Source organism: Eucyclogobius newberryi, unplaced genomic scaffold, assembly GCF_026437365.1.
Source record: "Eucyclogobius newberryi isolate DKJ021-1_F unplaced genomic scaffold, fEucNew1.0.hap1 SCAF_19, whole genome shotgun sequence".
Taxonomy (NCBI): Eukaryota; Metazoa; Chordata; class Actinopteri; order Gobiiformes; family Gobiidae; genus Eucyclogobius; species Eucyclogobius newberryi.
In genome coordinates, this window is record NW_027315823.1 from 24,494,862 (window position 1) to 24,521,460 (window position 26,599).

The window sequence follows — 26,599 nt, forward strand, 5'->3', positions numbered from 1 at the left end:
AACAACTTACCTAACAACATAAGTTTTGGTTGTTGCAGTTAGAATCATGCCCAAATTCCCTCCTCATCATCCTTTGGTTGTGTAGTTTAGCAGCACCGGGAAACAATGAAACACATGTTACATATTAGACTGCATCTTTCTTGGATTGATCGCATGAGCTTCAGCAGTCAAAGGTACAGAAGGTGAAGATGGTTTGATAGAAACTACAAACTAGGATTGTTTTGTTTTTTAGATTATGTATTACATCATTATCTTACGCCCAACTTTATTGGACATTACAATGCAGACACTTGGTAATTTTTTTGTTTGTGTCAAAATGATTACTAATTAAGGATAACATATCTAGTTTCCGAGTCACTGTTTTAAACTGGAGTTGCAATTTTGTAGTAGTGTTACATAAACAGAAGTCTGACCTGGTCATGTGCAGGACGGTGCCCTGCGTGAGGTGGTCCTCTTTGTGGGCCTCCTCGATGGTGAGGAGATGGGTGTCGAGGGTGTTGCCCATGGTGTGGGTGCTGTGGGTGCTGCGGATGTGGAGGATGCTGTTGTGGGTGTGGATGCTGGGGTCCCTGTTGCGGCGGTCCATGTGGGTGCTGTGGGTGCGGATGCTGGGGAGGGGGGTGTCCATGAGGGTGCTGTTGCGGGTGCTGCTGCGGGTGCTGCTGGGGGTGCTGCTGGGGGTGCTGTTGGGGGTGCTGTTGGGGGTGTTGCTGCGGGTGCTGCGGGTGCTGAGGGTGTGGGTGCTGTGGTCCCGTTGGCCGTGGGTGTTGCTGATGTGGTGTGGGCCCTTGTGGGTGCTGGGCCGCTTGCTGTGGGTGTGCGGGGTGTGGGTACTGTGCTTGTGGCTGTTGTGTGTGCCCCGTGTGTGGCTGGGGTCCTTGTGGGTGCTGAGAATGGGGTCCGTGGGGGTACTGAGGCTGTGCGGGGTGCCCAGGATGTGGGTACTGGGGCTGTGGCTGGGCGTGGGGCGGCTGTTGCTGCGGGTGGTGAGGTCCGTGTGGGTGGTACTGCTCATCCTCATAGTTGTCTGCGATCAACTTCATTCTGCTCTGAGTCTGTGGGATCAGGAGAATGATTTCAAACACAATCCATTTTATATTTAATAGAATGTATGTAGCCTATGCAGCTTAACACAATTTGTGATATACAAAAGACATTTGGTTTAAATTGATCAGATGTATTATTGCAACTGCATTATAATTTTTACCATACTTCCTGTAATGTGTATCTCAAAGTTCTAAACTACCAAGGAAGAAAACATGCTGAACTTAAACTTCTATTTAGAATTCTGTTCAGTAATGTGCGAAAAAGTATAAAAAAAAAAAATAAAAAAAAAGTATCCCCTGCACAATTGTAATAACAAAGGGTTTACATAGGCAGTTACTCACATGCTGTTTGAGCTGGTGCATGAGTTTGTCCCGCTCTCTCTTGAGGGCCATCACCTCCTCCTGGGTTTTCTTCTTGTTTGAGGCAGAGAGCTCCAGAAGAGCAATATTGGCATCTTTTTCACTGATAGCAGCCAGCAGAGCTTGTTGTCTGAAAATTATTATGCTATGTCAGTTCAAAATACCAACAATGAAGCTACATGTATTGGACTGACTGACTTCATCTCCAGGATCTCTTCCAGCTGTTTCCTCCGCTCTTGTCTCATGTTGGTGAGGTGTGAGTCCCGCTCCTGCAGAGATTGTTGTGTAGATGACAGGCGCTGCTTTGTGGCATCCAGCTCCTGCCTTGTCCTCTCCAGTGTGTTCATCAGATCCTCTAACTGAAAAAAGATTTAATGTTATTACGTGCACAAATTAAAAAAATATGATGGATAGAATGTCCACCTTTAGGTGGTGGCCACCATCCAGGGTGCTGTCTTTCCGAGGATCCTTCTTGTCTCCTTGTGGCCCCAGTTTGATGTTTGGACCCTTCTTAATTTGGTCCTTTCCTCCTTGTCTGCAAAATACATTACACTTTTAGAATATTATTTAAAACTACTTATCAGACATCAGGGGTAGACCATGTACTGTATTTATTCATTAAAAGTTCACAGAAAAGGAAGGTGACAACAACTGCAACACAAAGGTATCTAGAGGTGTGTCTGTTTAAGTGATGTATAGTTGTATGTGGGCACCACTAGGATGTAGGTGCACTTACCTGGGAGCTAAACTGCACACATGGAGATTGAAAAATAACCATGGATAGAATAAAGCCAAAGAAATCAGAACACACAAAGGAGAAAGCAAGAAACAGACATTAGAAACATAAAATAAATAGACATACAGTAAATTACAAAAGGACCAGAGGAGAACACACTCATTGACAGCTTACTGGGCGCCTGCAACAGCTGCCACAGCAAAACATGATGCATTTGCATTAGGACAGTGTGCGTCTGCTGCAGCCTGGGACAGACATGCAGTCAGACAGGGCCAGCTCAGCCGGGCCAGAGGACAGGAGGAGGGGCCATGGTAAATATAAGAGAACAAGAAGTCATGTACGCCAGAAAACACAAACCCTAGTTCACTGACACTTCCTCAGCATGGCACCACAGAGCATGTGTAGACCTAATATTAGCTCCAGTCATGCAGGCCATCTAGCAGGACAAGAGTGGTGTAAAGGGACTTGGAGCAACAGGAAACAGGTGGGAGTGAAAGGGAGGGAGGGCTGTGGCTGATTTGGGCAGAGAAATACATGCTCAAAATCTCGTACACAACACATATTTACAGTGTTAGTCATGGATGTGGTCCCTACTAATAATCTCACATTAGATGATGACATGACCGCCACTTTGTACATACACAACCAAAGAAAATAACCTTTTATATAACATAATCATCTTAACATCTACTGTGTCTGTGTTATTCGGAATCTCCAATTTCAACAAATTATAAAATGTTACATTAAAATAATTCTCAGTCAAACAAGAAAACTGTTGATAACAGCTGATAATGCTTCATGCATCTTAAAACATGCTTGATTCCCAGATTGACAAAAAAAAATCTTCATGGAAAGTTGAACTAATCAAGGACATGCTGGGAGAAACAAAGCTGGGATCTGCAGATCTTTGCAGTTAAGGTTTCTCTTCACTTAAAGTCTAAGTGAAGAACGCAGACTGGACTAGAGCAATTGGAGTAAACCAGATGCAACAGCCACGTATTCCACTCATGAAGCAGAGCTGTAGAGCCAGGGCAGAGCACTCACTTTCCCAGGAGGCCCCACACCATGCCCCCTATGTGCTGTGGGGCAGTGGTCTCAGAGGGAGGAGGGTCAGGGGGCGCTCTGCCACTGGGACGAGGGGGGTGTCGAGGGGCGTGGGAAGGGGGGCTGTTCCAGGGAACAACACATTCGGACAGATGGGCAAAATACAAAAAGAAAAAAGACAACACATAAATAAAAATGGTAAAGAAAGAGTAGATTATATTAACACCATAATTAAACCATAATGACAGACACAAAACGGTCTTAACTGGTTTCTTGTTCTGACAGAGTCTCTGGCTTTTGGAAAATAGTTTTGTATGTTGAATATAAATAATGCTGTGTGTGCCTTCATCATAATACTACCATGATACTTCACATATTTTTCACAATACGTCACTGTTGTTGGGTGTGAAATTACATACTCTGAACATATCTTAATTACATGTCAAAGTACCTTTCTAACTCTGCGATCTTCTTGTCCTTGTCATTCTTCTCCGTCTCCACCTCTCTCAGAATGTCCAGCAGTCGTTCCACCTCTGTCTGAGCCTTATTGGCCTCATCTTTGTAGTAGCTCATCTCCTTTTCCAGTAATTTTGCTCGGTCTGAGAACTCTGGGTTTACTCTGGAGCCCGTCTGATGCTCCACCTCATGGGCTTTCTGCATCCAAACATTAACACACATTTGTTCAGTATAGTCTGGCATACAATAAACCACTAGATAAAAGCCAGATAGAAACAGGGTACAGTCGTCTATAACTGTCTCACATGAACTAACCCTGGCTCTTTGCTAGCTCTACTGTGTGAATGAATAGTGCAAGCTAAATGTTATGGACAAGGGTAGTATTGCCACTGCTGGATCATTAGAGCTATTATTTATCTCCATTTAGCAGCCCTCTGAGAATTCAAGTGACTTTAACACTGAAAATATGAACCACACAAGACCTTCAATACAAGCTTATGTTCTGCTCTAAAGAACAGTATTTTATTTCTCCTATTCATTTATACAACTCTTGTTCACAAATAATCCCTCTGTCCCTCTGGCTCAGGTCAAGTCGGTTACATTTTGTCCAGTGATGAGTTAACTTAATAGTCACTCAAATCAACAATTAGCAACAGTCACAAATCATTATAGATCCAAGCAAAATGCTCCATGTTTGCATCCACGTGTGTGTACAAGTTAGGATGAGTAAATATTGACCAATTAAATAAGAATCTTGAGAACTTGTGTCACATAGGTAACATGCACAATGGCCATCATGCACATCCAACAAAGTTACTGTCAAACAAGAAAAGCAACAAAAGCCAGGCCAGTATTAACAGCGACAAAGATCACGGGTCACCTAGCGCCGATTACCAATCAAAAAATAACTTTTTACTTTCGGCTTATGTGTTGTTCACTAGCTCAACATCAAACATAGTAACAACAAAAATCACACATACACAAGTATTTAACTGATTCTTGTCAGGCTGGTTCCATTATAACATCATCTATGTGCTTGTCGGAGTAAACAGTGCAGTGTCCATGCAGCTGGAAGAGTGAATGCAAACCTAGTGTGCTTAATCACCACTTCACTGTAAACAACAAAGTGTCTTCATGCTAGTGTGCATTAGGCCTCAGAGAGCTGCAGGGACTTACAGGACTGTTCAAGTGACTGAACAGGTGCTCAGCTTGCTACATTATGGACAAAAAGAGTCAATGTAGTAGTCATATGAAATTGCACTGCAGGTGAAAATAGAAAACTGTAACTAAAATATGGATTGTGAATGAAGGATGAGGTTAATAATTGGTCCACTTCCTGCATTGGTCGGACCGAGCTCCAGCTGCCAGGGAGTGAGCTCAGTTTATGATGGGAGCTATTATATTAATTAACTGTCTTTCATATGAAACACATTCAAATCTTTGGCTCAAAGATCAGCATCATCAGCCAAACCTATGATGTGTGACAAATTGTCACTGAGCTTTTCTGTAAAGCTGAACACCGCACTTAAACAAGGAGCACAACCATTTCCTGAATAATACCTTGGGTTTGGGCTTATTTTAACTATAATCATTTTAATGCAACCGCTATGCAAACCTATTCCTATGATGTTTGCACACTTCTACACATACCACATAGATCAATAATACTTTATCTATAATCTGGTACAAACACGTTGATAAATGATCAGGTGCACAGCATAACTTTTCTGGTGTGTGGAAACTGCTTGTCTTCATTGACATGACATTTCTTTGCCTGGAAGGTTTCACAGTATGGGATTAAAGATATCTATCTAGCATTTATTCAACTACAGTAGCATTGAGTGGGCTACTATGATCACTGTTTTAATATGTAAAAACTGCTAGTTTTTTACCTGGCAACAGCATTTTAGCTTTTGCACTTTAACCGAGAGAAAATGAATCCTCTGGTTGTATTTACTAATCTGACACTGTGTCACTCCTTGTATCTATTTACTTGTGGTAAATTAATATTATATATATATAACGAGTATTTTTTCTCTTCAAAGTGACAGCTACAAACTAAATTACAGTTCTGGGATGAATAAAACGATCTGATTCTGATTCTGATAACTTCAAAAATATGCATTACAAACAGTGGTCTTGCCTCTCCACTGATATGACCTATAACTTGGTAGTGACACCGGCTTGTCTTCATAGAGATATATAAGTTTAATACCATACAGAGGAACTTTCATTCAGGTGACTTGTCTGTTATTGCTTTGCTAAAGTTTCACAATGCACATTTAAGCAAGACCCTACAATACAAAGACTTAGCAAAAAACAAACATAAGGTAATGTCAATCTTACCTTTTGCAATTGCGTCTCTAACTTACTGCACTCTTCTTTTTTCTGTTCAATGGCAATCTCCAGGGATTTGAGTTTTGAATCCTTTTTAAGGCTCGAAGACGCCAGTGATGAAGCGTGCTCTTTCAGATCTATGAGACTGGACTGTGCATGGACAGACAATGCAATAGTCAGCAAAGTTACCAGCTAAAAGTTACAGCTTGTTAAAAGTCTAAAAAACAAAGCATTAAAATTGTTGTGAAATTTCATGTCAAGGAGCAAGTAAACTTTGTTGAAACAACAGTAGCGTGTGGTAATTTTAGCAGTAGTAAGTAACAGTAGTGAAGACATTTGCATTATATGGTCGGTACAGTGCATGTCAATGACATGGGCTAATTTCCATCATTGTCCCACATTCACTCTCGCAAAGACGTTCTCATTCCTACACCGGACACGGGAGGCAAAATTTCTTGCCCAAAAACACAACAACAGTATGCACTTCCGCTCCCCTGCGGAATCTGGCATTCGAGCGGCCTCCCATTAAAGTACTAACCAGGCACATCCCTGCTTAGCTTCCAAGATCTGAAGAGATCAGGCATTGACAAGTTGGTATGGCCAATAGATGAACAATAGTAAAAGTCTCCATATCAAAACTTGATATATTGTTGCCTGGATACTAACCTCCTTCTCCGTCAGCTCTATCTGCAAACTGTTGACCTTCTCCTTCAAGTCCTTGTTCTCTTTCTTATAAGACTCCACTTCCTCCAGACGCTCACGATCCTCCCGCTCCCTTTGGTCCTTTAAACGCTCAATAATCCGTTCCTAATCCATTTACAAACACATAATTGACCATTGTTTTGTATGCGATCAAATACTTGTCAGTAACAAATCTCATAATAAATTGGTCTGGGCTTGCACCTTTTCGGACAGCGCCTCCTCCAGGGTGGCCAGGGCAGTGTCAGTGTTACTGGAGTCAGTCTGAAGGGACTTGATGCGATCCTTTAGATTTCCCAGTTGTTTGTCTTTGTCACGTAGCTGTTCTTGGAGGTTTTCAATCTGTGACGAGAAGGAGAAGGCGGAAGGAGACGTAAAAGGTGAATAACTGACTGGCACAGACACATCTGAAATAGTGCAGTCCCAACTTATTTATCTTATGTCTAAAGTAATGTACAAGCAATTCAGGTTTTGTGTGGGCAATACAATATGTTCACCTCTACTTCTATAAATGCCAAACTTTGAATCAAATGTATTTTATACACTGTATTGATAGGTAATGAGCATATTGGGAGCTTAATTGTAAAGAGCTTACAATTTTAAACTGTATGTTACGGTATACAATAATAGTTGCAGGAATTACCAAACGTCTGTCAAGATGTACAAGGTGAGGGAGTTTAAAGCTTTTACTTCTTCCGGCTCCTGAGGAGCCAGATAACGATCAGATCAATAATTGAATTCCAAATACATTTTTAAAAATTACACATAATGTACTCTTTACAGCTTACAAAAGAGATGAATGTATAAAGTGTAAGGTTTGATGAAAGACTGGCTGGGTGGAAGAGAGAGAGTAAAACTATTTATAGCTCGTACAACCAGAGGCACTGATGCAGAAATATCTGGTCTTTCTATGGGCCCTTCTCCCTCCAGAGACACCAGACACTTACAGTGTTCTGTGGTTCAGTGGTTTTGTTTAAGACACACGGTGGTCAAATTAAAATGGTTTATGTGCATTTTCTGACTACATTTAGAGTTGCTAGCGTGTACTTCCAGGTGCATTACTGCACATACAGTTGAAATGACAATTGTTTGAAATTCTTTTGAAAAGTTGAGCACCAAATGGTTTGGCTTTGATACTTATCTATGTGGTTAAAGATGATTAGAGAAAAATCAAAGCGTAATTATTTTGACTTTCTATTAATCCAAGCATCCAACCATACCTTCTTCTGTAGGACGTTGATCTTGCGCTCTTTGACCTCCAGCATGTCCTTCATGTCCCTGATTTCTCCTGCGAGTGTCCCCTTCTCTTCAGTCAAGTCCTGCAGCTGTTTGGTTTTCTTATTAAGGAACGATTCTTTCTCCTCCAGACGCAGGCGGAGAGCATCCACCTGAAGCGGAAAGAAATATAAGCATGTCGGGCCATGAACCAAATACGGTAGTAATAGTAATAATGTCTTAGCTAAATTACTAAAGAAGGTATATGGTTTTTCAGGTATTATGTACTAAAAATAACATTGTTATTTTACTTTTATTGATGTAAAATGGCATAATAAGAGAAACAAGTTCCGAAGCTCCAATGCTTCATAGTGAAATTTCACTGTGGAAAGCAGCTGTCATTGTTATTGTTGAAAAAACTACTTAAGGCTTGAATTCAGAATGACAATATAACTCTGTGTAGGCTTATGGTAAGAGAACACCGTTATAAAAAGGGCAAAATTTGATTTAGAGTTCCAATTATTATGAAGAAGAAACATAAACATTTTCCTCAAATTTACGCCACTATGAAAAAACAACCGTGAAATTCTTTATCACATTTATTTTATTTATTTTAGTCGAAGTTCTCTGAAATGAAACATTCTGAATGAGAAAACAATGTTAATTTCACAATGACGGATCAAATGTTCACCTCAGTCTGGAGAATGGCAGCACGTTGCTCCTTGGCAGTGAGAGACTCTTTGAGCACTTCGATGTGCTGTTTGCAGTCTGAGTTCTGGTTGTTAAGAGTTTCTAGTTTTGTTTGCAGAGCCAGCAGCTCCGACTCCTTCTTCGACAGCTCCTGCTTCAGCTGGTCAATCTGCACCAAGGGAACAGGTCGCTGTCATTATCGCACAAACGAATGGTGTAGTCTTGTAGTGGCTAGTCGCTTGTACATTATTTCATCAACACTCTTTTCTCTTATTAAAAATGCACTTGGGAGTGACTCTCCTGCTTTCGTCATTTATTATACATCATGTCTATTCATGATTGATGAAAGGAGTCTAAAAATAGTGTAACAAAACATGTCTGTGTGAATCATATGAGAAAGAGGATGTAAACATACGCTTCAGAAAAGAGACAAACCTATACTTGGACTGAATGAGATGGATTCCTGCCTTTGGACATTGTTGTAGAAAACACTTGTTCATTATCAACAATATCATAATTGCTGTATTTTCTGTGACTGTTTTTCTCATTATCACCCACAAAAAGCCAGGTAATAGAAATAGATGATGTTCTAAATGGCCTAAATTGATTCTATACATTGACCTATGTTATGTTTCTTCCCCCCAACTAAATCCACATATGCATAACCACAAAACTTTGCACCTTCAGATACAATAACTGCATTTGGAAAAGCATGCATCAGCACATTCAGTCATTCATTTGAGAGCTTGGATGTGGCACTCCACTCCCTGATAGCTGGCAACAAAACACATTGCAGATGTCACTAAATGTTACAGCAGCTTCATACTGTAATCAGCCCACTGCACATTGCTTTAGATGGCTACACCGTAAACTGTCTGTGCACCTTAGTCTTCATAAACTTGGAGTGGTTCTTGTAGACCTCCATCTGCTTGATCTCCTCTTCTCTGTCCTCAGTGTTCAGTAAGCCATTTGCTTTTAGCATTTGGATTTCATCCTCCAGATCTCGAATATTGCGCTCCAGGGACGCAATTTTGGTATCCTGCACAGAAGACACATGCAGAGGAGACACACCTCAAGTCATAGCCAAAATGTTGATATTTGTTTAAAAAGCATCAGTAAGCTAAAACATGAAGAACCGAGCGAAAGCAATGGTTAGTTTAGTGAGATAACCATATACATGACAGAAAAAAAGTTAAACATAGGCTCCAGTCACAACTGCAGTAAAAGCAAAAGGTCCCTAGTTAGCTCTTTACAGTTGGCATCAACAGATTAGTCACCATTTGGAGATGTTAAGCTCACGCAGAGAGAGGAGAGTAGATCAGTGTGAAACAGCCAAGCCTGAGGATGAGGATGAAAGTAGTTGCTTTTGCAGTAGTTGCTTGCAGATCAATGCAGAACACAAGCTCAAGAACGCGACTGTGAGTGCCTCTGTAGCTTTAGCTTCATGGCTTTTTAAATAAATAATACAACGTCTTTAAGATTTGCCATGGTCCATCTCTCTCTTACAGCAGAGGCACAGTGCAAGCTTGCTCTGTCTTCTAGTGGCTTTGAACTTGTGAACTTGTGGGTGTGAGTGGGGCCGGACCACTAGCCACCAATACAAAGCACCAGCAGGGGAACACATATCGCAAATGGGGATGGACAGGAGTGGCCTATAATGACAGATGGGATTGTGGGGTTACAATGCGCTAGACACATGTACATGCACTTTCGACTTGCCCCTGCATTACCTCCCCATGCTACCAGACAAACATCAATATAGTCAGAAGGCTGCAACAGATATACAAGGCACCGTACCTTTAAATTGAAAGATTTTTTACTCCATCCACATGTAATCACTGGCCTTCGACCTGATCAGTAAATCCTTCTCTTTATTGCCTTCTACATCCATGTCCCTGCACACTAGCACACTACTGTCATAAACAACCACACCTGTTTCCATGGTAGCAGCAGGCAGGGCTATATAGCTGCGCTGCACTGTCTCTAGTGAGTGAGGAGGAGCGGGCGGGCGAGAGGGAGGCATATGAGGGGAGTGAGGGGGGAGGGAGGGTTATTTGTGCTTCTATCAGCAGCGGGACAGTACTTGGATCGGGACAGAGGGAGAGAGGCATCCTGCACGCACACACACACACACACACACACACCAGTCTGAATCGAACTCCTCGGGACGCCAGCGCAAAAAGGAGGTCACGTGATCACGCTTTGGGGATGAGGAAGGATGGAAAGGGGAGTGCAAATCTGAGCCGAGTGAAGAGCCATGTCAGCTCAGCAATGATGTCATGATTTATTTTGAGGAAGTGATGTCAGTCCTCTGCAGTGGGCTGATGTGGATTCAGCAGTGAACGGAAGCAGTCGCTACACAACGGTTCACCCCCGACCGAAGGCTTAATATACAAGCAGCATCAGCTTTGCACTGATTTGCATATACAGTAAGAGCTACACCAGAAGCAAAATTATGAAAAGCATCTTGAAAAGTGCATGCACAAGTTGCGTGTGGAGCTTCTAACAATAACACACGCTACATAATATATATTACTTTCAAACAATTCTATAAGTGTCCCTTATCAATTAAACAAGCTACAATACATTCTTCCAAATGAACTATATAACCATGATAACCATTATATACAGTATATATACTGTATATATACAATACAGTGCAGTACAGTATATTATATATATATATATACAAATGTCCTTCTACTGTGAAATATACAGCATACAAACATCTCAGTCGGTGGATTAAACTGACATTGAACCATAACGTGTCAATAAAAAACAAGCAAAGAACAAACAAACAGAAAATCACACTTCAACATAGTATGCCTCGAATGCAGACATTGTGCTTTCAATAAACAATATTCAGCCAAAAGTAGAAATGTTTAATACAAATGTAATAGAAATAATGATTTGAATGTTCTTACTTTCATTTCAATGATAGTCTGTAGGGCCTTGGTTTTGTTTGGGTCCTGATGCAGCTGATTTCTCCTGTGCAGTTCCTGACAGAAAAATACAAAATATAGAAATATTGGTGACATTTTGTTGCATTTACACAGCTTTTGGCATATTAATGAGCATTGTAAAGTCAAAACACAGGAAAAAAAGTAATTCAGGCGCTAGTCACACAGCAACAGTGTGAAGTACAGCATTGCCCTCTAGTGACAATTTTAAAGCGACATCTAAAGGTGCACATGACTCAAACATGTCTTTAGAAGTGGGTAGTAGAGTAGTCAAGAACTTTACTCATGTAAGAGTAATGTTACTTAAAATGTATATTACCCAAGCAAAAGCACAAAGTAATGGACAACATAAGGCTTCAATTCAAAAGCCTAAATTATTGAATTACTCACAGTGGTAAGAGTAACCAAAACTTTAACTCAAGAAAGGCATTTACATTAAACTAAATACAAAAGTTATTACTTTAAAAGTAAATGTAAATGAGAAAATGGTATTGTGTTCAAAAACACAGGCAATAATACAAAATGAAAGAAGAATAAAGAGAAAAACTGTAAAACAAAACCAATCTGGTTTAAACTATTTCTGACACTAGCTGAATATGGGAACATGCCAAAAGCTATGATAAAATCCATCCATCCATCCATCCAACTTCTTCCGCTTTTCGGGGCCGGGTCGCGGGGGCAGCAGTCTAAGCAGGGACTCCCAGACTTCCCCCTCCCCAGACACTTCCTCCAACTCCTCCGGGGGGGTCCCGAGGCGTTCCCAGGCCAGCCGAGAGACATAGTCTCTCTAGCGTGTCCTGGGTCTTCCCCAGGGCCTCTTCCCGGTGGGACATGCCCGAAACACCTCCCCAGGCCAGGCGCCCAGGAGGCATCCGGAACAGATGCCCGAGCCACCTCAGCTGGCTCCTCTCGACGTGGAGGAGCAGCGGCTGTACTCCAAGCTCCTCCCGTGTGACTGAGCTTCTCACCCTATCTCTAAGGGAGCGCCCAGCGACTCATTTCGACCGCTTGTATTCGCGATCTTGTTCTTTCGGTCATTACCCAAACCTCATGACCATAGGTGAGATCAGGAACGTAGACCGACCGGTAAATCGAGAGCATAGGTGAGGTGTGGCACTGATGGACACCCTTGTGCTTGAACATGGTGTTCGTTATGGACAATCCGTGGCTAGCACAGAAGTCCAATAACTGAACACCGCTCGGGTTCAGATCGGGGAAGCCGTTCTTCCCGATCACCCCTCTCCAGGTGTCACTGTCATTGCCCACGTGGGCGTTGAAGTCCCCCAGTAGAACAACGGAGTCCCCGGTCGGTGTACTGTCCAGTACCCCTCCCAAGGACTCTTATGACGAAATCATTTGGAAAAAATTAAATAATGGTGGTTTTAAAGGTATCTCATGTTGATCATAATATTGATAACTGTGTTATCGGGCTAAAACAGGTATTGATCAATTCGGACGTGCATAAACATTAAAGCTTCCTCATCACGCTTTATACAGGATTTTAAAAATATTTGTTTTAGTAACGTACTAACAGTGGAAAAAAACCTCACCAAATAGTATCATCTTTCATACTTTCATGCATACAATGGGACAAAGTATGATGCTTTCTTAGAGTACAACTGTATAACTCTGACTTGTAACATTGTGTAAGAATATAAAAAAGATGTCATACTTTGAGTACCTCTCTGAGATGGATGTTCTCCTTCTCTTTCTGGTCTAGAATGACCTCCAGGTGTCCCAACTGAGCCTCTGCCTCAGCGATGCGCCTGGCCCGTTCCTGCTCCTCTTCTTCGGACGCTCTGCCTGCTCCTGGAGGCAGCCCTTTGCTCTGCAGCATCTCTAGCAGTTTCTTTATGGACTCATCTCTTGCCCCCAGAGTTTGTTTCTGAGTCTCAATTCTCAGCTCCATCTCCTCAAGGGTCTTTCTGAGCAAGAACAGCTCCTTGGCCTGCCGGTCATGTTCGGCCTGTAGTCTCCTGAAGTTCTCCTCTGTCAGTTCAATGGTGGTGAAGTGCTCTGATCCGGATCGGTTGCCGCTCTCCTGCTGCAGGAGGTGGTTGAGGTCTCTCTGGGTGCGGAGCTCGTCCTGTAGAGCTTGGATGGTCATCTGAAGGTGCTGGACACACAGACAAGTGGCTCAAACTTACAATATTAAAAAAAGGTCAAAGGGAAAATACAGGACCACCTCAAGGATGCATGCATTGATATGCTATTACACATCTTTACATCAATGAAAAACCTGAAATTACTTTTTGTCAAAACCCTTTGACCATTTTATAGACCAATGATCATATTTCATGGCTCAGACTAACAATCTCAATTACACACACATTTGATTTAGTGATTTAGGTGCATAAACTATCCGGTCTTTTCTCATGGTGCTTGCTGAGGATACAGGGAAGGGTTCACAATACAGAGAGGAGAGTTGTTTACTTCTCAATTGGGCTTATGGGAGAGAGAGAGGGAGTCATTTTGACACACTGAGGCTAACGGTATGTTGTGCACTCAACATGTGGTGCAAACATAGCGACAAACCTTGGTCCTGCGAGCATCCAGCAGCTGCAGAGCATGGGCAGAATGAACACAGCGTCAGAGCATGAGGCAACAACCAGGATGGCCAACACCAGCCAACTTAAGCTTTATATGAGCGCTACCCGGTCGAGGCTGTTATTACACAATTTAAAATGTATCAATGGATTTATTATTATGGCTTATGACCTTTCTGGAAAGATGTGTCTGTTAATGGATTTATCTCAACAAGTAAACATCAACAAGTAAAGCATCAGCACTTGGATGCATAAAAAAGCGTCATGCTCATCAATTTAACTTTATAGGAATAACCTACATTGTATTCGGTTTTTCAATTTGGCAAATCATTTTATTTGCGTTTTACATTGACATTGATTTGACTTAATCCAAGAAACAAGAAATCAAATGAATGAGCATGAGTTTAACATGGTAAATAATGGCTGGGCGATATGGCAAAAAAAAAAAGTACCATTATTTCATTTTTCCTCATTTTGACAAATCACATATTTTCTTTCAAAAACACATACAAACATCTTCCAATATTGATTTCAATGACACAAGCAAGAGAGGATTTTATTTTATGAATAAAAATTGATGTATTGTCCAGCTCAAGTTATAACACAAGTTTTTCATATTTTTTTTCTTGTGAGGGTTAAATCTGAAAATGACCTATTACCTTCTTATGTTATATTATAAATGATACCGTGACATGAACATCATGTGCATGTTTTTCAACCACTAGAGGACAGTGTTTGCACATGTAAACTGCACATGTTATGTAGCGATCTATTTTGTGTGTGTGTGTGTGTGTGTGTGTGTGTGTGTGTGTGTGCGCATATTTGACGTTTTGTGGGGTGAACAGTGCAAATGAGTGTAAAAAAAAAAATCTTTTGAAAGTAGACTTTTTAACAAGTTCAACTAGTCTGAAATTGAATTAATCACATTCATTCAAGAACCAGAAGGCATTTTTTTTTAACAATTTAGTTTCTTTCAAGTGTATGCTACAACCCGTTTCCAACACATGCTGCACTTATAAATTGTCTTGTTTGTCTCCATTGTTGCCTATAGGACAGCATTTTTTCTCCTCTTCAATCAATAACCTGCCTAGACTTTATTATCAAACCCCCACACTGCATTTACATAATGGCAGTGGTTGTTGAAATGATTAACAAGCTGTTTCTAACAAATCAATGCACTTTTCATTCACAGGACACATCTGTGACTCTGACATGGCGTCTCGGTGTTCATCACACCTAATGAGAAATGAGCTTCCCGACTGCCTCAAGGTAAACAGCTTTTTTAACTTGGAATTCTGTGATAAAAGTAAGATTGATTTCAAAGTATATAACCTTAAAATATATGGACAGCTAATGGGGATCCACAATTAAAATTGTTTTTAATACATGTGTGATCCCTTAATTACTGTATTTTGGTCAATGAATTTGGGTAGTTAAGTTGAGTTAAGTTAAGTTACACTTTATAGGGAAATGTGTCCTTTGCCCATCCTTCAATGCCAATGGGGCATCTCCTCAGGAGCAGTGATTGCTGCGTGCAGCGCCCGGGGACCCATCTCCAGATCTTAGTGCTAGGCTTGGTCAGGACTATCTTTGCTTCAGGCATGTTTTAAGTTGATGGGGGAAACCAGAGCACCTGGAGAAAACCCAACCAGACAGGGGCAGGAACAAATTCTACATTGATATGTGCAATGTTTAAAAAAAAAAAAAATGGAATAGCGATCAAAATGAATTCCCAACCATTTTGTTCTACACATGACAATACAAGCCTTCCAGCACCAACTGATCAAATATCAACAGATGAATCAATGTAAACAATAATTCCATGCAACTCAGAAACTGAATGCACATGGCTCATGTTACAGTTTACCATAGAAAACAAACCCTTTCTCTTTTCACCCATTATCTTTACTGCTCATTGAATTGCTTCTAACCTGCGCCTGCTCACAGTAACACTAATAATATCATATAAATAACACAGATTTCCTCTTAATAAACAACTCATTTGATGTTTTTCAGTCAGGTTTTAGACCTCATCACAGCACTGAGACTTCTTCTGTCAAGGTGACAAATGACATCCGCCTCAACACTGACACGGGCAAAGCCTCAGTCTTATTTCTGTTAGATCTGAGTGCTGCTTTTGACACTGTCGATCATGGGATCCTCTTACAGAGACTAGAGGACTGGATGGGCAGCACTGGCAATACCCCAAACGGTTTAAAGTCCTATTTGGGAGACAGGAAGTACTTTGCTGAAATTGGTAGCTGTGTCTCAGACCACATGCCCCTGACCTGTGGGGTGCTCCAAGGGTCAATACTGGGACGCCTTCTGTTCAACCTCTACATGCTGCCGTTTGGTCAATTGATACGCAGCGAAAATGTATCCTATCAAAATTATGCAGACGATACTCAGATCTATGTTTTACTGTCGGCATGTGAATAATAGACTAGTGGATTCACTCTGTCACTGCATCCAACAGATCAGTTTGTGGAGGCAAAACAACTTTCTCCAGCTGAACTCAGACAAGACTGAAATCATCCTCTTTGGCCACAGAAACAAAGAGAAAGTGTTAGCGGTCACCTTCAGAGTCTCACTCTAAAACCTACAAATCAAGTTAGAAATCTGGGGTAATAATGGACTCAGACTTCTCAGCAGCTTCTTACCATCTAAAGAAACATGGAGACTTATCCATGTGTTTGTCTCCAGTAGATTAGACTACTGTAACGGCCTGCTCACTGGCCTCTCCAAACCAGCTGTAAAACAGCTGCAGTACATCCAGAACGCTGCTGCTCGAGTCCTGACTAGAACCAGGAAGTACAATCACATTAGTCCTGTTCTCAGGTCTCTGCACTGGCTCCCTTTGGCCTAGCACCAAAGTACATCTCGGACTAGTTAGTGCCATATGAACCATCTCAGACTATGAGGACCTTAGGGACCGGCCTCCTGCTGGTGCCCAGAGTCAGGACTAAACATGGGGAATCTGTGTTTCAGTTTTATGCAGCTAAAATATGGAACAGTTTTCCTGAAGACGTGAGACAAGCCTCTACTCCGGCAATGTTCAAATCCAGGCTAAAAAAAAAATTCTTTGCACTCTCCTCTTTTATGTCTTAAACTGTCCTGTGATTTCTGTAATTTCTTTGTGATTTTAATGCATTTTTGTTTCCTGTTGTGTGAAGCACTTTGAATTGCCTTGTGTACAAATTATGCTCTACAAATAATTTTGCCTTGCATTGCCTTGCCTAAGAGGCACGAGTAAACAAGGGGCGAGCCCAAGCCGATCAGACTTTATTTTGGGGATTGTGTTGAGAGCTGACTCTGAAGCTGAGCAGCTTTGATCATCATTACTTAGATGTGCTTCAGCTTGTGGAGCCTCTAGCCTTCAGCGGGACAAGCTCAACACAGGAAGATGTTCAGATGTTTTTCATTGCCTTGGCCCAATGTTGGCACCAGGGCCGGACCAAATGTTACATTTTAAAAATCAAATATTTTTATTCAGTAAATAATTCTAAATATTTATGTCTATAATTTGAAGCAACATTATGAGTAAAATTAAACAAAAATGGTTATTTACCCCCAATATACTGCCTCAGAGTGGAGTGAAACCCTGACCAATCAGATTTTATATCCCCTGGTCACTCCAGAGAAACTCGCTGTCACAAACCAACATTTAAAGACCAATGAATTTCTCCCCTCATTGTGTTGCTCTGGAATCTGTCCAACTTCCTACTACTGTCAGGTAACTCTGGCAAAGACTTAAATCTGACAGACAGTGATGAAAGCGCAGTTACAGAAAAGGACATGAGGGCCCAGGACAACAGGTGAGTGATTCAAATGTGGTAAATACACTAAAAGAAATGTTCAATAACTAAGTATATCTTTACTCCACTATAGTTATTCCATTTTGCCTGTTGCATAGCATAGCATAGGAAGCAGGGCTGCATAAGTAACTGACCACAATTGTGTGTATTCATCTTTCCTAAATGTGTGACTACGACAAGAATCAAAGCAAAGAACATGGATGAATGAATGAATGACCAGTCAGTCTCTGTCATGACTGCCAGTCAAATCATTATCTGGGCTCTTCTTAGTCTTTTCCTAATAGAATAGCTATTAAAGGAAATCAAAAAATTGACATTTTTTCCTGACTAAAGAAATGCCTGGCTTTTGCTGAGGCTAATCAGGTCTTAGAGCCTGTACCAAGATAATTGGCCTAGTTTTGCTCTGCTAGTAAAAGCCAATAATATATACTCACTCAACAAGCCCAATGGGTGTGACCAAATGATCATTCCACCATAACAATATACTTATGTAAGGAAGCCCCTTGGGCCCAAACCAAGATTGAGAGTTCCCATAATGTAGAACATCTGTCTTTTTTAGCCGACATACTTCATTAATGATCCCCACCACAAGAGATATAAATATCATCCAGGACACAGTCAGAGCTAACCCAAGCGAACAAGGCAAAGCATAAAAGGAGTCTCTCTTGTATTCAGTACAAAGGGACTGAAGCAGTGCAAGCCTTTCATATTGGGCTTAACATATTGCACTGAGCCGAGTGTTAAAAAAAACAGACAAAAAATATGCACAGATTCACAGTGAGTAATAAGTAGCACTGAAAAAGTGATAAGCTATAAATGGCCTTTGCCGTGTCTATGCCACGGCTGAAAGAGCATGTAATTTTCCCCTAGACACTCTCTCTATAGACATTAATTTTGTTCAGCCTATTCATATTAGAGGTCGCCAGGGAACGAGGTCTGTCACAGCAACTTTGGGCTTACAAAGGGGAACAAATGAACAGTTAGTCAGTCAGACACACAAACCGTACAATCATTGCAGCTTAATATTCAGATTCAATTTATATATATATATATATATATATATATATATTTATTTATTTTTATTATTTTTTAACAAATTGGCCTGCCTCGCCTTTACCTGTGCCATGACTTGTCTTGTCCCACCCATTCATTTTTAAAAATGTGATTGAAGTCTATCCCAGCAAGTAAGGGACTGTGGTGACAAGCATGGACAAAGGGACAAAGGTCAGTAAGTGACTGTGAGAGAAACCTATTATCAGTCATGATTCATAAACTCACAAGCAATGTGAATACCTTTGTTCCATCATGCATGTCTTTGGACAGATATGAAGGAATCCGGGAAGGTATTCAGCGTCAGAGAGAGATTGACGACAACTAGTTGAGTATGGTCAGTATTGGGGAAAAGAAGTTACTACTACATACATGTATTACATTATACTTTGTAACATATTCTGTTACATGTTTCAGTCAGACTGTTTTGTATTCTATTTTTCTCACAAAAAGGCCATGCAGTTTGAAGCCTAAATTGTGTGATTAAGTACCTCATTCCATCTCTTTGATTTTAGGAAACATTTGTTCAAAATTATTAATAGTATTAATTAATAGATGTGTCTCCACAACATACTAGCCTATACAGTAGTCATACATTTATTTTCCTTTTGCTGTTGTACATGAACGTGGCTTCGTTCAGTTACTATGGGCTTGAGGTGGGCACTCTGGAGACTGACTTGTACTATATGTAGTATATATGACAACTATTCACTGTATGTTTCACAAAGACAACCACAAGTTTTTTCCTGATGTAATAAAAGCTGTCTGCCTGTGCTCATTGTGAGGCTAATCACTCGACATGTTTCTTACTAGCAAAGTAGCTATTCTCCCAAGACAAGCAAACAAATCACACACCATAGAATGCAGCAACTCTGAATGATTGACTATTCACGTGAGAAGGCCAGACATGAGGAAAAATGCAGACAAGTATCAGAGACGTGTGTTGGGACAGTCACGGTAGTGGTCTTGTGTTTGACCTTGAGACTGGAGCGCTGTTGCCCGCTGCTCCACTAATGACAGTTTCAGAGGCTGTGTGTGTGTGTGTGTGTATGTGTGTATGTATGTGTATGTGTGTGTGTATGTGTGTGTGTGTGTGTGTGTGTGTGTGTGCGTGTGCGCAGGTGTGTGTGTGTGTGTGTGTGTGTGCGTGCGTGCGTGTGTGTGTGTGTGTGTGTGCGTGTGTGCAGGTGTGTGTGTGTGTGTGCGTGTGCGCAGGTGTGTGTGTGCGTGTGCGCAGGTGTGTGTGTGCGTGTGCGCAGGTGTGTGTGTGTGTGTGCGCAGGTGTGCGTGTGTGCAGGTGTGCGTATGTGCAGGTGTGCGTGTGTGCAGGTGTGTGTGTGCGCAGGTGTGCGTATGTGCAGGTGTGCGTGTGTGCAGGTGTGCGTGTGTGCAGGTGTGTGTGTGCGTATGTGCGTGTGCGGGGGGGGGCAGAAATTACCCTTACACTGCTGGACCGCCTCAAGGGGGATGTGCAATTTGCTGCATCATGCCACACAATGTTTGTATATTTCAACGAACAATAAAATTTAATTACATAGACCTGAATCCAAATGTCAAGTGTGCATGAATGTTTTAAAGCTAAAAATATATTTTATACACTCTATTTGTACAATCTGTCTCAGCCATATAGTTTTTGCTTTACACAACATGTACCACTGTTATAAGCTTTACTTCTACCGTAGAATGTTCAATAGTTACATGTTCCTATATATTAAATAAACATTGCCACTTTGCTAAAAAAAGTTTGAGATTAGCATAGAATAAACTGAATAAGGAGAGGGTTAGCTGAACATTGCAAGATAGGGATTAGTGATTGAAGTCAGGGTGAATAAAAAGACAAATAAGTGTGTCTGAGCTTTGGGCCATCCTGTGTCAGCGGTGATTGAACTGGGTCATGACTACATTACTTCCTGTTTTTGAAATAATTCAAATTAGTTATAGACTGAGCAATAATTCACTATAATTACATGTTTTTTTGTCGAACCGTTGTTCGACAAATGTCTTCTGCAATTTATTCTGTGGAGCACTATTTGAGCACAGTGAGTTCAATATTTGTGAACACCACTCTTTCCAGAAAGGCCTTCACATTTATTCTAAAATTGAATGTTGCTGAGTGTGATTTGAGAAGAGTTGGCTTCATGGCACAGGAGATGAGGACATACTGAGACAATGAGTGAATGGTTTGAGTTGAGCTGCTCTCACCTGGTTCTCCTCATGAGTCACTCTCATCTGCTCTTTTAGTATGGACGTCCGTGCTGCCTCCTCCTTCCTCATGATCCTCTCCTTCTTCAGCTCGGGGCTCCAGAAGCTCTTGATGCTGTTTGTGGAGGAGCCTAACTTACTGTCCTTCAGGTCCAGTTCTCTGCGCAGCATCTCGTTCTCCCTCTGCATGTCCCTGAAGGAGGCCTGCATCTCAAGCAGCTCACCCCCACTGCTCCGCACGGCCTGTCTTAGCAGGGCAGAGGGCACCCCCTGGTGGTGGTGGTGGTGTGCATGTAACATGGACAGAGAGCCCAGGTCACTGTAGGACAGGATGTCCCCGTGCAGCCCGACTGAGGCGATGTTGGGACTGCTGCCCATAGCGGTGACACGCCCCCCATACATGGCGCGGCTGGCCCGTCCTATGGTCATGTGACCACGGGGGTATGTGGCAGTGGAGCCCACACCCTCGTGGTCACTCAGGTACATGGGTCCTGACGTGGCATAGGCAGCATTGAGGGACTGGATGTTCTCCATGGAGAGCGTCTTGCCCCCACCACTGCTCCCTCCTCCGCTGTTGGCCCGCCGATGGCCCAGCCGGGGGGAGCGGGGCAGCCGCGGTGACCGGGCAGGGCTGCTCTCAATGTGGCCTACTGCTCTGGCGCTGCCGTACATCTCCTGATATGGTCCTTTAACAGCGACACGCAAAAATCAGAGTGTGACTGTGTGAACCACACATGAGCAGGTTACTTCATGTCTTTATCAGCAGAAATTATGTACCATCAATGTCCAACCCCAGTAAGCAGCACAGAGCACCTGTTGAGAGAATAAAGACAGTTAGTGGGTGCAAAATAAATGGATCAACAAGATAACATGTAATGTATCTTATTTCTCATGTCACAAAAATGTCTTTAAAAAGCTTTATAAAATTGAATTTTACATTGCAGTCTGTAGTTTTCCATCCTAAGAATTTCAATTAAAATTTTAAAGAGACATTTTATTTTGAAATAATGTAAATCAGTTCAAATATTTTGTCTTATTAACAAGCACACTAGTGTGATCAGTACAAACAAACTGTTCTAGTTGCAAAACAGTTTTAGCAAAGCAATGTTACTGGCACATTAACAGGGGAAAAACAACTATGTATACAAAGAACTGCATATTTGTATGTAAAAGGGGAGATGAAACTCACAATTCACTCCCAAAGCTCCAGCTAACTTACTTAATGGGATTCACATACATATTTTATAATCTCAATCAATTGAAAGAATTGTCAAATAATAAAAAATGTGGTTGCCTGGGACACCATCGACCAGTTAATGTAAGTAAATGACTCCATGAAATTAAAATGTATTTTTGGAATACCCAAAGTCACAACCACAGTTGCCTTGGTGGGCACCCCAGAGTTGTTGATTTAACAAAAAAAAAGTTAGAGAATCAAACAATGAAACAATCCTTGGTCAATAATAGAGAAGTAGAGTAAACAATGTCCCAGCGCATCCTTTGTCCTTAGACCCTTCTTCTTGGTGAGGAAAAACTACAAAAACCCCAGTGAGAAAAGTAGAACCCTCTGGGAGAACCACAGTGAAGGAGAGATCCTGCTCAGGCTGCTGATTGTGACTGAGCCACAGCATTACACATTAAGTAAAGGCAAATGCTGTCATTAGCTTAAAGTGTTTCTTTAATGTTTTGTGGACAGCACATACAGGGGTCTTATGTTATTTTTGTCTCCAAAGTCAAAGTGAACAATTGTCTCTGCAATGACACTTCTGCTGCTTCTGTTCAGTTTCCATGGATACTCTGAGGGTTAATAGAGGAAAAGCACTTGCGGCTAATGTGACTGAAGCACACATTTACAAAGGTGTGGGAAACTGACTATTTTCAATCAGGATGAATTGAGTAAATCTAAAAACATAATAAATCATTGCACATTTCTTGTGTGTGGAGGGACACTGGGCTGGTCAAGTAAGATTAAAGTGTGTGGACTGTGGACATTCATACTTTTTTCATTTAGTCATCTTCTACCACTTGTTCCCGTTAGGGATCACGAGTGACTGAGCCTATTACAGTGACTTTGGGCCTTAGGCGAGGTACACATGTGTGGGCATCCCCCACATTCATTCAATATTTTATAAAACCAGAAAAGTAGTATTGCTATTGTCAGTTTAAAAAAAAATCAAACAAGAAATGTGCGTGGGCAACTGACTCTTCTCTGCTCCTGTTCTTTTATCTTTCAGAAGTGGTTGGCTTTTCCCATGCCTCCCTGATGCACCAGTGACTCGTGCAGTGATGATCTTGACTCTGCCTCGTGTACAGTTTGCCTTCAAATAAACAAACTTGTGTTATAAAATGTGAGATTCCTTCTCTCTTGAGTCAAGAACTAGTAGATGATCAGAATGGTGCTTTTCTACTAAGCATATTCGGAAGATCTAGCATAAGGTTGGGGTGCACGAGTATCCAAAAATGTTTGTTGTATTATCACAAAGGAAAAATTCAGACTATATTAAGGAAAGTCTTCAGAAATGTACTCATTTGTCTGCAAATGTCTTGATTGAGAATTGGTAATGTTCACCTTCAGCTGCCATTTTATATGTGACTTGATAATATATGTATTTATATATCTAAAACCTATGGATATAACTTGAAGACTTACTGTTTTTGAGGGAAATATCCTCACTTCAGTCAAACTTATCATACAAACTTATCATACAAACTTGTTGAACCTTATTATTAATTGTTTGGGATGTGCTCTACAGACTTGTCATATTAATCTTATGGCTTGAAGTCCTTTAAACCAACACTTTAGGGTTTAATAATGGCACCACTTTTTACAGCTATTGTGAAAAAATGATTTAACTTTTGTTTATTCCTGCCGACAGAGAAGCCATTAAACTTTGGGACAGTTTTTGTTTTGTGTGGATAGTCCCAGTAATTACAGCGATAATAACCATAAAGCAGGTCAACAAATATGAAAATTTACATAGATCTCTAACCTGATCAGGCCAAAATTAAATCTATACACATTTTACAATTGTAGGATGACATTGCGTGGGGAAAAAATAATCAGAGCTTCTTCTAAATGGCAACTCTTGAGGTGTGTTACTGGTTAGCAGGGTTTGCTGTATCTCTCAAAGGTATAAAGGAATAAACAGTGATAAACTAAGCAATTACAGTTTGGGCTGCATATTAGGCTAGAGGTCCAACCATTTTGCAGAGATAGCCATACTTATTTTATAGTGCTGTTGGCTTGTCTAGTACAGTTTTGACTACATAAGTGATCTAGATTTATTTGTATAATGGATCTATATTATTTAATGTGTCTGACTTCCATATACTACCAGTGATTTCAAGCTAAATTATTTGCCAATGAGATAAGGAATATTAGTGGCAAGGTTTCTGAGTGACCAACACTCGGGTCTTTCTGTGTGGAGTTGCATGTTTCTGCTGGACCTGACCAAGGACCAAGCCGAGCTCAAGGTATGGAGATGGGTCCTTGGATGTTGGGCTGTGGCGCCTATTGCTCCTGACGGTTTGACATATTCTACATCACAGAATAAATTAAGTCAAACCTACTCAAATCTAGCTCAATATTCTGGATGAAAGTCATTTTTAAAAGAGGCCACATATATTTTTGCATTGTAACTAGGCAGACAGGTCTCACTCCGCTACAAAACAGTTACGTGTCATATCATCCAGAAAAAGTGATCATATTTGAGAAGCCTTGCAGTTTTTCAAGCTGACGGAGCTCAGATATCTGTGAAACTCTGCCCTCCCCATTATGCCAGACCTTTTTCATTGGACAATTTAGCATTTAACAAACACCATACTTTTTGTCCTAAAACCTTTAAGTTACATCCAGGCTTAACATGTTTGATCACAGTAACAAGATGAAGTTATTGTCATTTGTAACGATTACCGGTTCTATTGCATTAGGCTCCAAAAACAGAGACAAAGGCCAAATGAGTGATTGCACTGTGGTTAGTTGATGGTGCTACTTTGGGAGGCAGTGTTGCGGATACAGCTGCTCTGAAAGAGCCACCACAGGCGCTGCTGAGGGCAGGCAAGAGACACTGAGATGCGCTCTGTGACATTTCCAAAAGGCAGGAAGCAGACATTTTGCTTCCCATCCCACTGCCGTCGTGACTCAAACTGATGCCATACCTTGTTCATATACTGGTTGTAGGGAAATGTTACATTGTCATATTTTCCTAAATTCGCCACGTGTATTAACCTTATAATGGAGAGTAATTGGCAATCTGGAAACGCGAAACCGGTTCAGAGCGGTGCAACACATGGAACGTCCTCCTCATCACGTATTCTACTACTCAGCCCTGCGCTGTTCATGCCCACTTAGGTGGTGGGCTGGAGAAGAACATCTTACTTTACACTCATTTAACACACTCATTAACAGTGGCACAGCTTTTAGGGTTCAATATACTCCAGTAGCCTAGAAGACAATCCATACATGTAGCATGTCAACCAAACCTCAATAACACGTATTCTTGTAAACATTGCCAATAAATGTGTAGGACGAAATTGGCTTTATGCATGCATTAGCACGGGTGTACAATTGTCAGCCAGGCCTATACATTTTTCGATGACTGGACGTGGTGCGTCGAGCACCTGGATGCTATAATATGAGGATTTCCAACAGTAGATCAGTTTACCATTCCTCTTGCCGCTTTAGGCCTTGGCTATAAGGCAGTTTCTCGGAAATCCAGTGTACGCTGACCAGCTGTGTCTACTAGCCCATTACCGACAGCTCAACCTGTGATTTAACCACATCACGCAAACCGAAGGACACACGCGTAAACTCTTGAACATTTGTCTCGTATGATGCAGATCGTCCTCATGTTTACAAATCATTACAAACAGTACCTTTGTCGATGTTAAATCCCGACGTCCGCCACGGTAGCCAGCATCTCGTCGCCTCCATTCACCAAGCGGCAGCCTCTCTCCTCCAGCTCAGTACGGCGCTGTCATTGGTTCACGCAGGCGCACTCCCTCCTCGCCATAGGAGACGCGTCACTGAGCGGCGGACGCACGCCGCTGTAGACGCTGTGGATGAAGGAGCATCTGGCCTGAGGAGGGGGTGGGCGAAACAAATGGAGACAGGAATACAACCCTAACACTATTCCACGTCTTGAACAGAAATCAATGCAAGGCTCCACTTAGATTAGCTACAGCTTTGTGATGGTGTTTTTATTTGAGCTTTCATGGTTTGAGTTACAACTAAGATAACGTTGGCTGTTCTTTGTTTTAATTGCATTCTGCCAAATAGGCCCATCATGAGGTGTTTGTATTTTTTATTTTTTTATTAAACATAGAAACACAGAACAGAATGCGACCAGAGAGCGAAAAACAACATAAAAAGAACACAAGTAGCAAATGAATGACCACCTGGTCCAAAGTCTGTTTCTGTATCAGTCTAGTCTTTGATTGGTGA

The 26,599-nt window shown here is 41.5% G+C and overlaps 1 protein-coding gene across 2 annotated transcripts; it reads right to left on the bottom strand.

Moving 5' to 3' along the window:
- Positions 1-2: 2 nt before the first annotated feature.
- erc2 (ELKS/RAB6-interacting/CAST family member 2) lies at positions 3-26,145 on the bottom strand. 2 transcript variants are annotated; one of them, XM_072452356.1, is made up of 17 exons: positions 26,032-26,145; positions 21,934-21,969; positions 21,157-21,842; positions 13,225-13,659; positions 11,508-11,582; positions 9,467-9,622; positions 8,585-8,752; positions 7,899-8,066; positions 6,883-7,020; positions 6,646-6,786; positions 5,989-6,129; positions 3,638-3,840; positions 1,830-1,941; positions 1,605-1,765; positions 1,389-1,536; positions 414-1,055; positions 3-71 (listed from the first exon to the last, which is right to left on the bottom strand). In XM_072452356.1, the coding sequence occupies exons 1-17, from the start codon at positions 26,087-26,089 to the stop codon at positions 45-47; spliced, it is 3,495 nt and encodes a 1,164-aa protein (XP_072308457.1). In that variant the 5' UTR covers positions 26,090-26,145; the 3' UTR covers positions 3-44. The 2 variants fall into 2 exon arrangements, with proteins under 2 accessions (XP_072308457.1, XP_072308456.1); XM_072452355.1 differs by having other exon boundaries at positions 13,216-13,659.
- Positions 26,146-26,599: the final 454 nt, after the last annotated feature.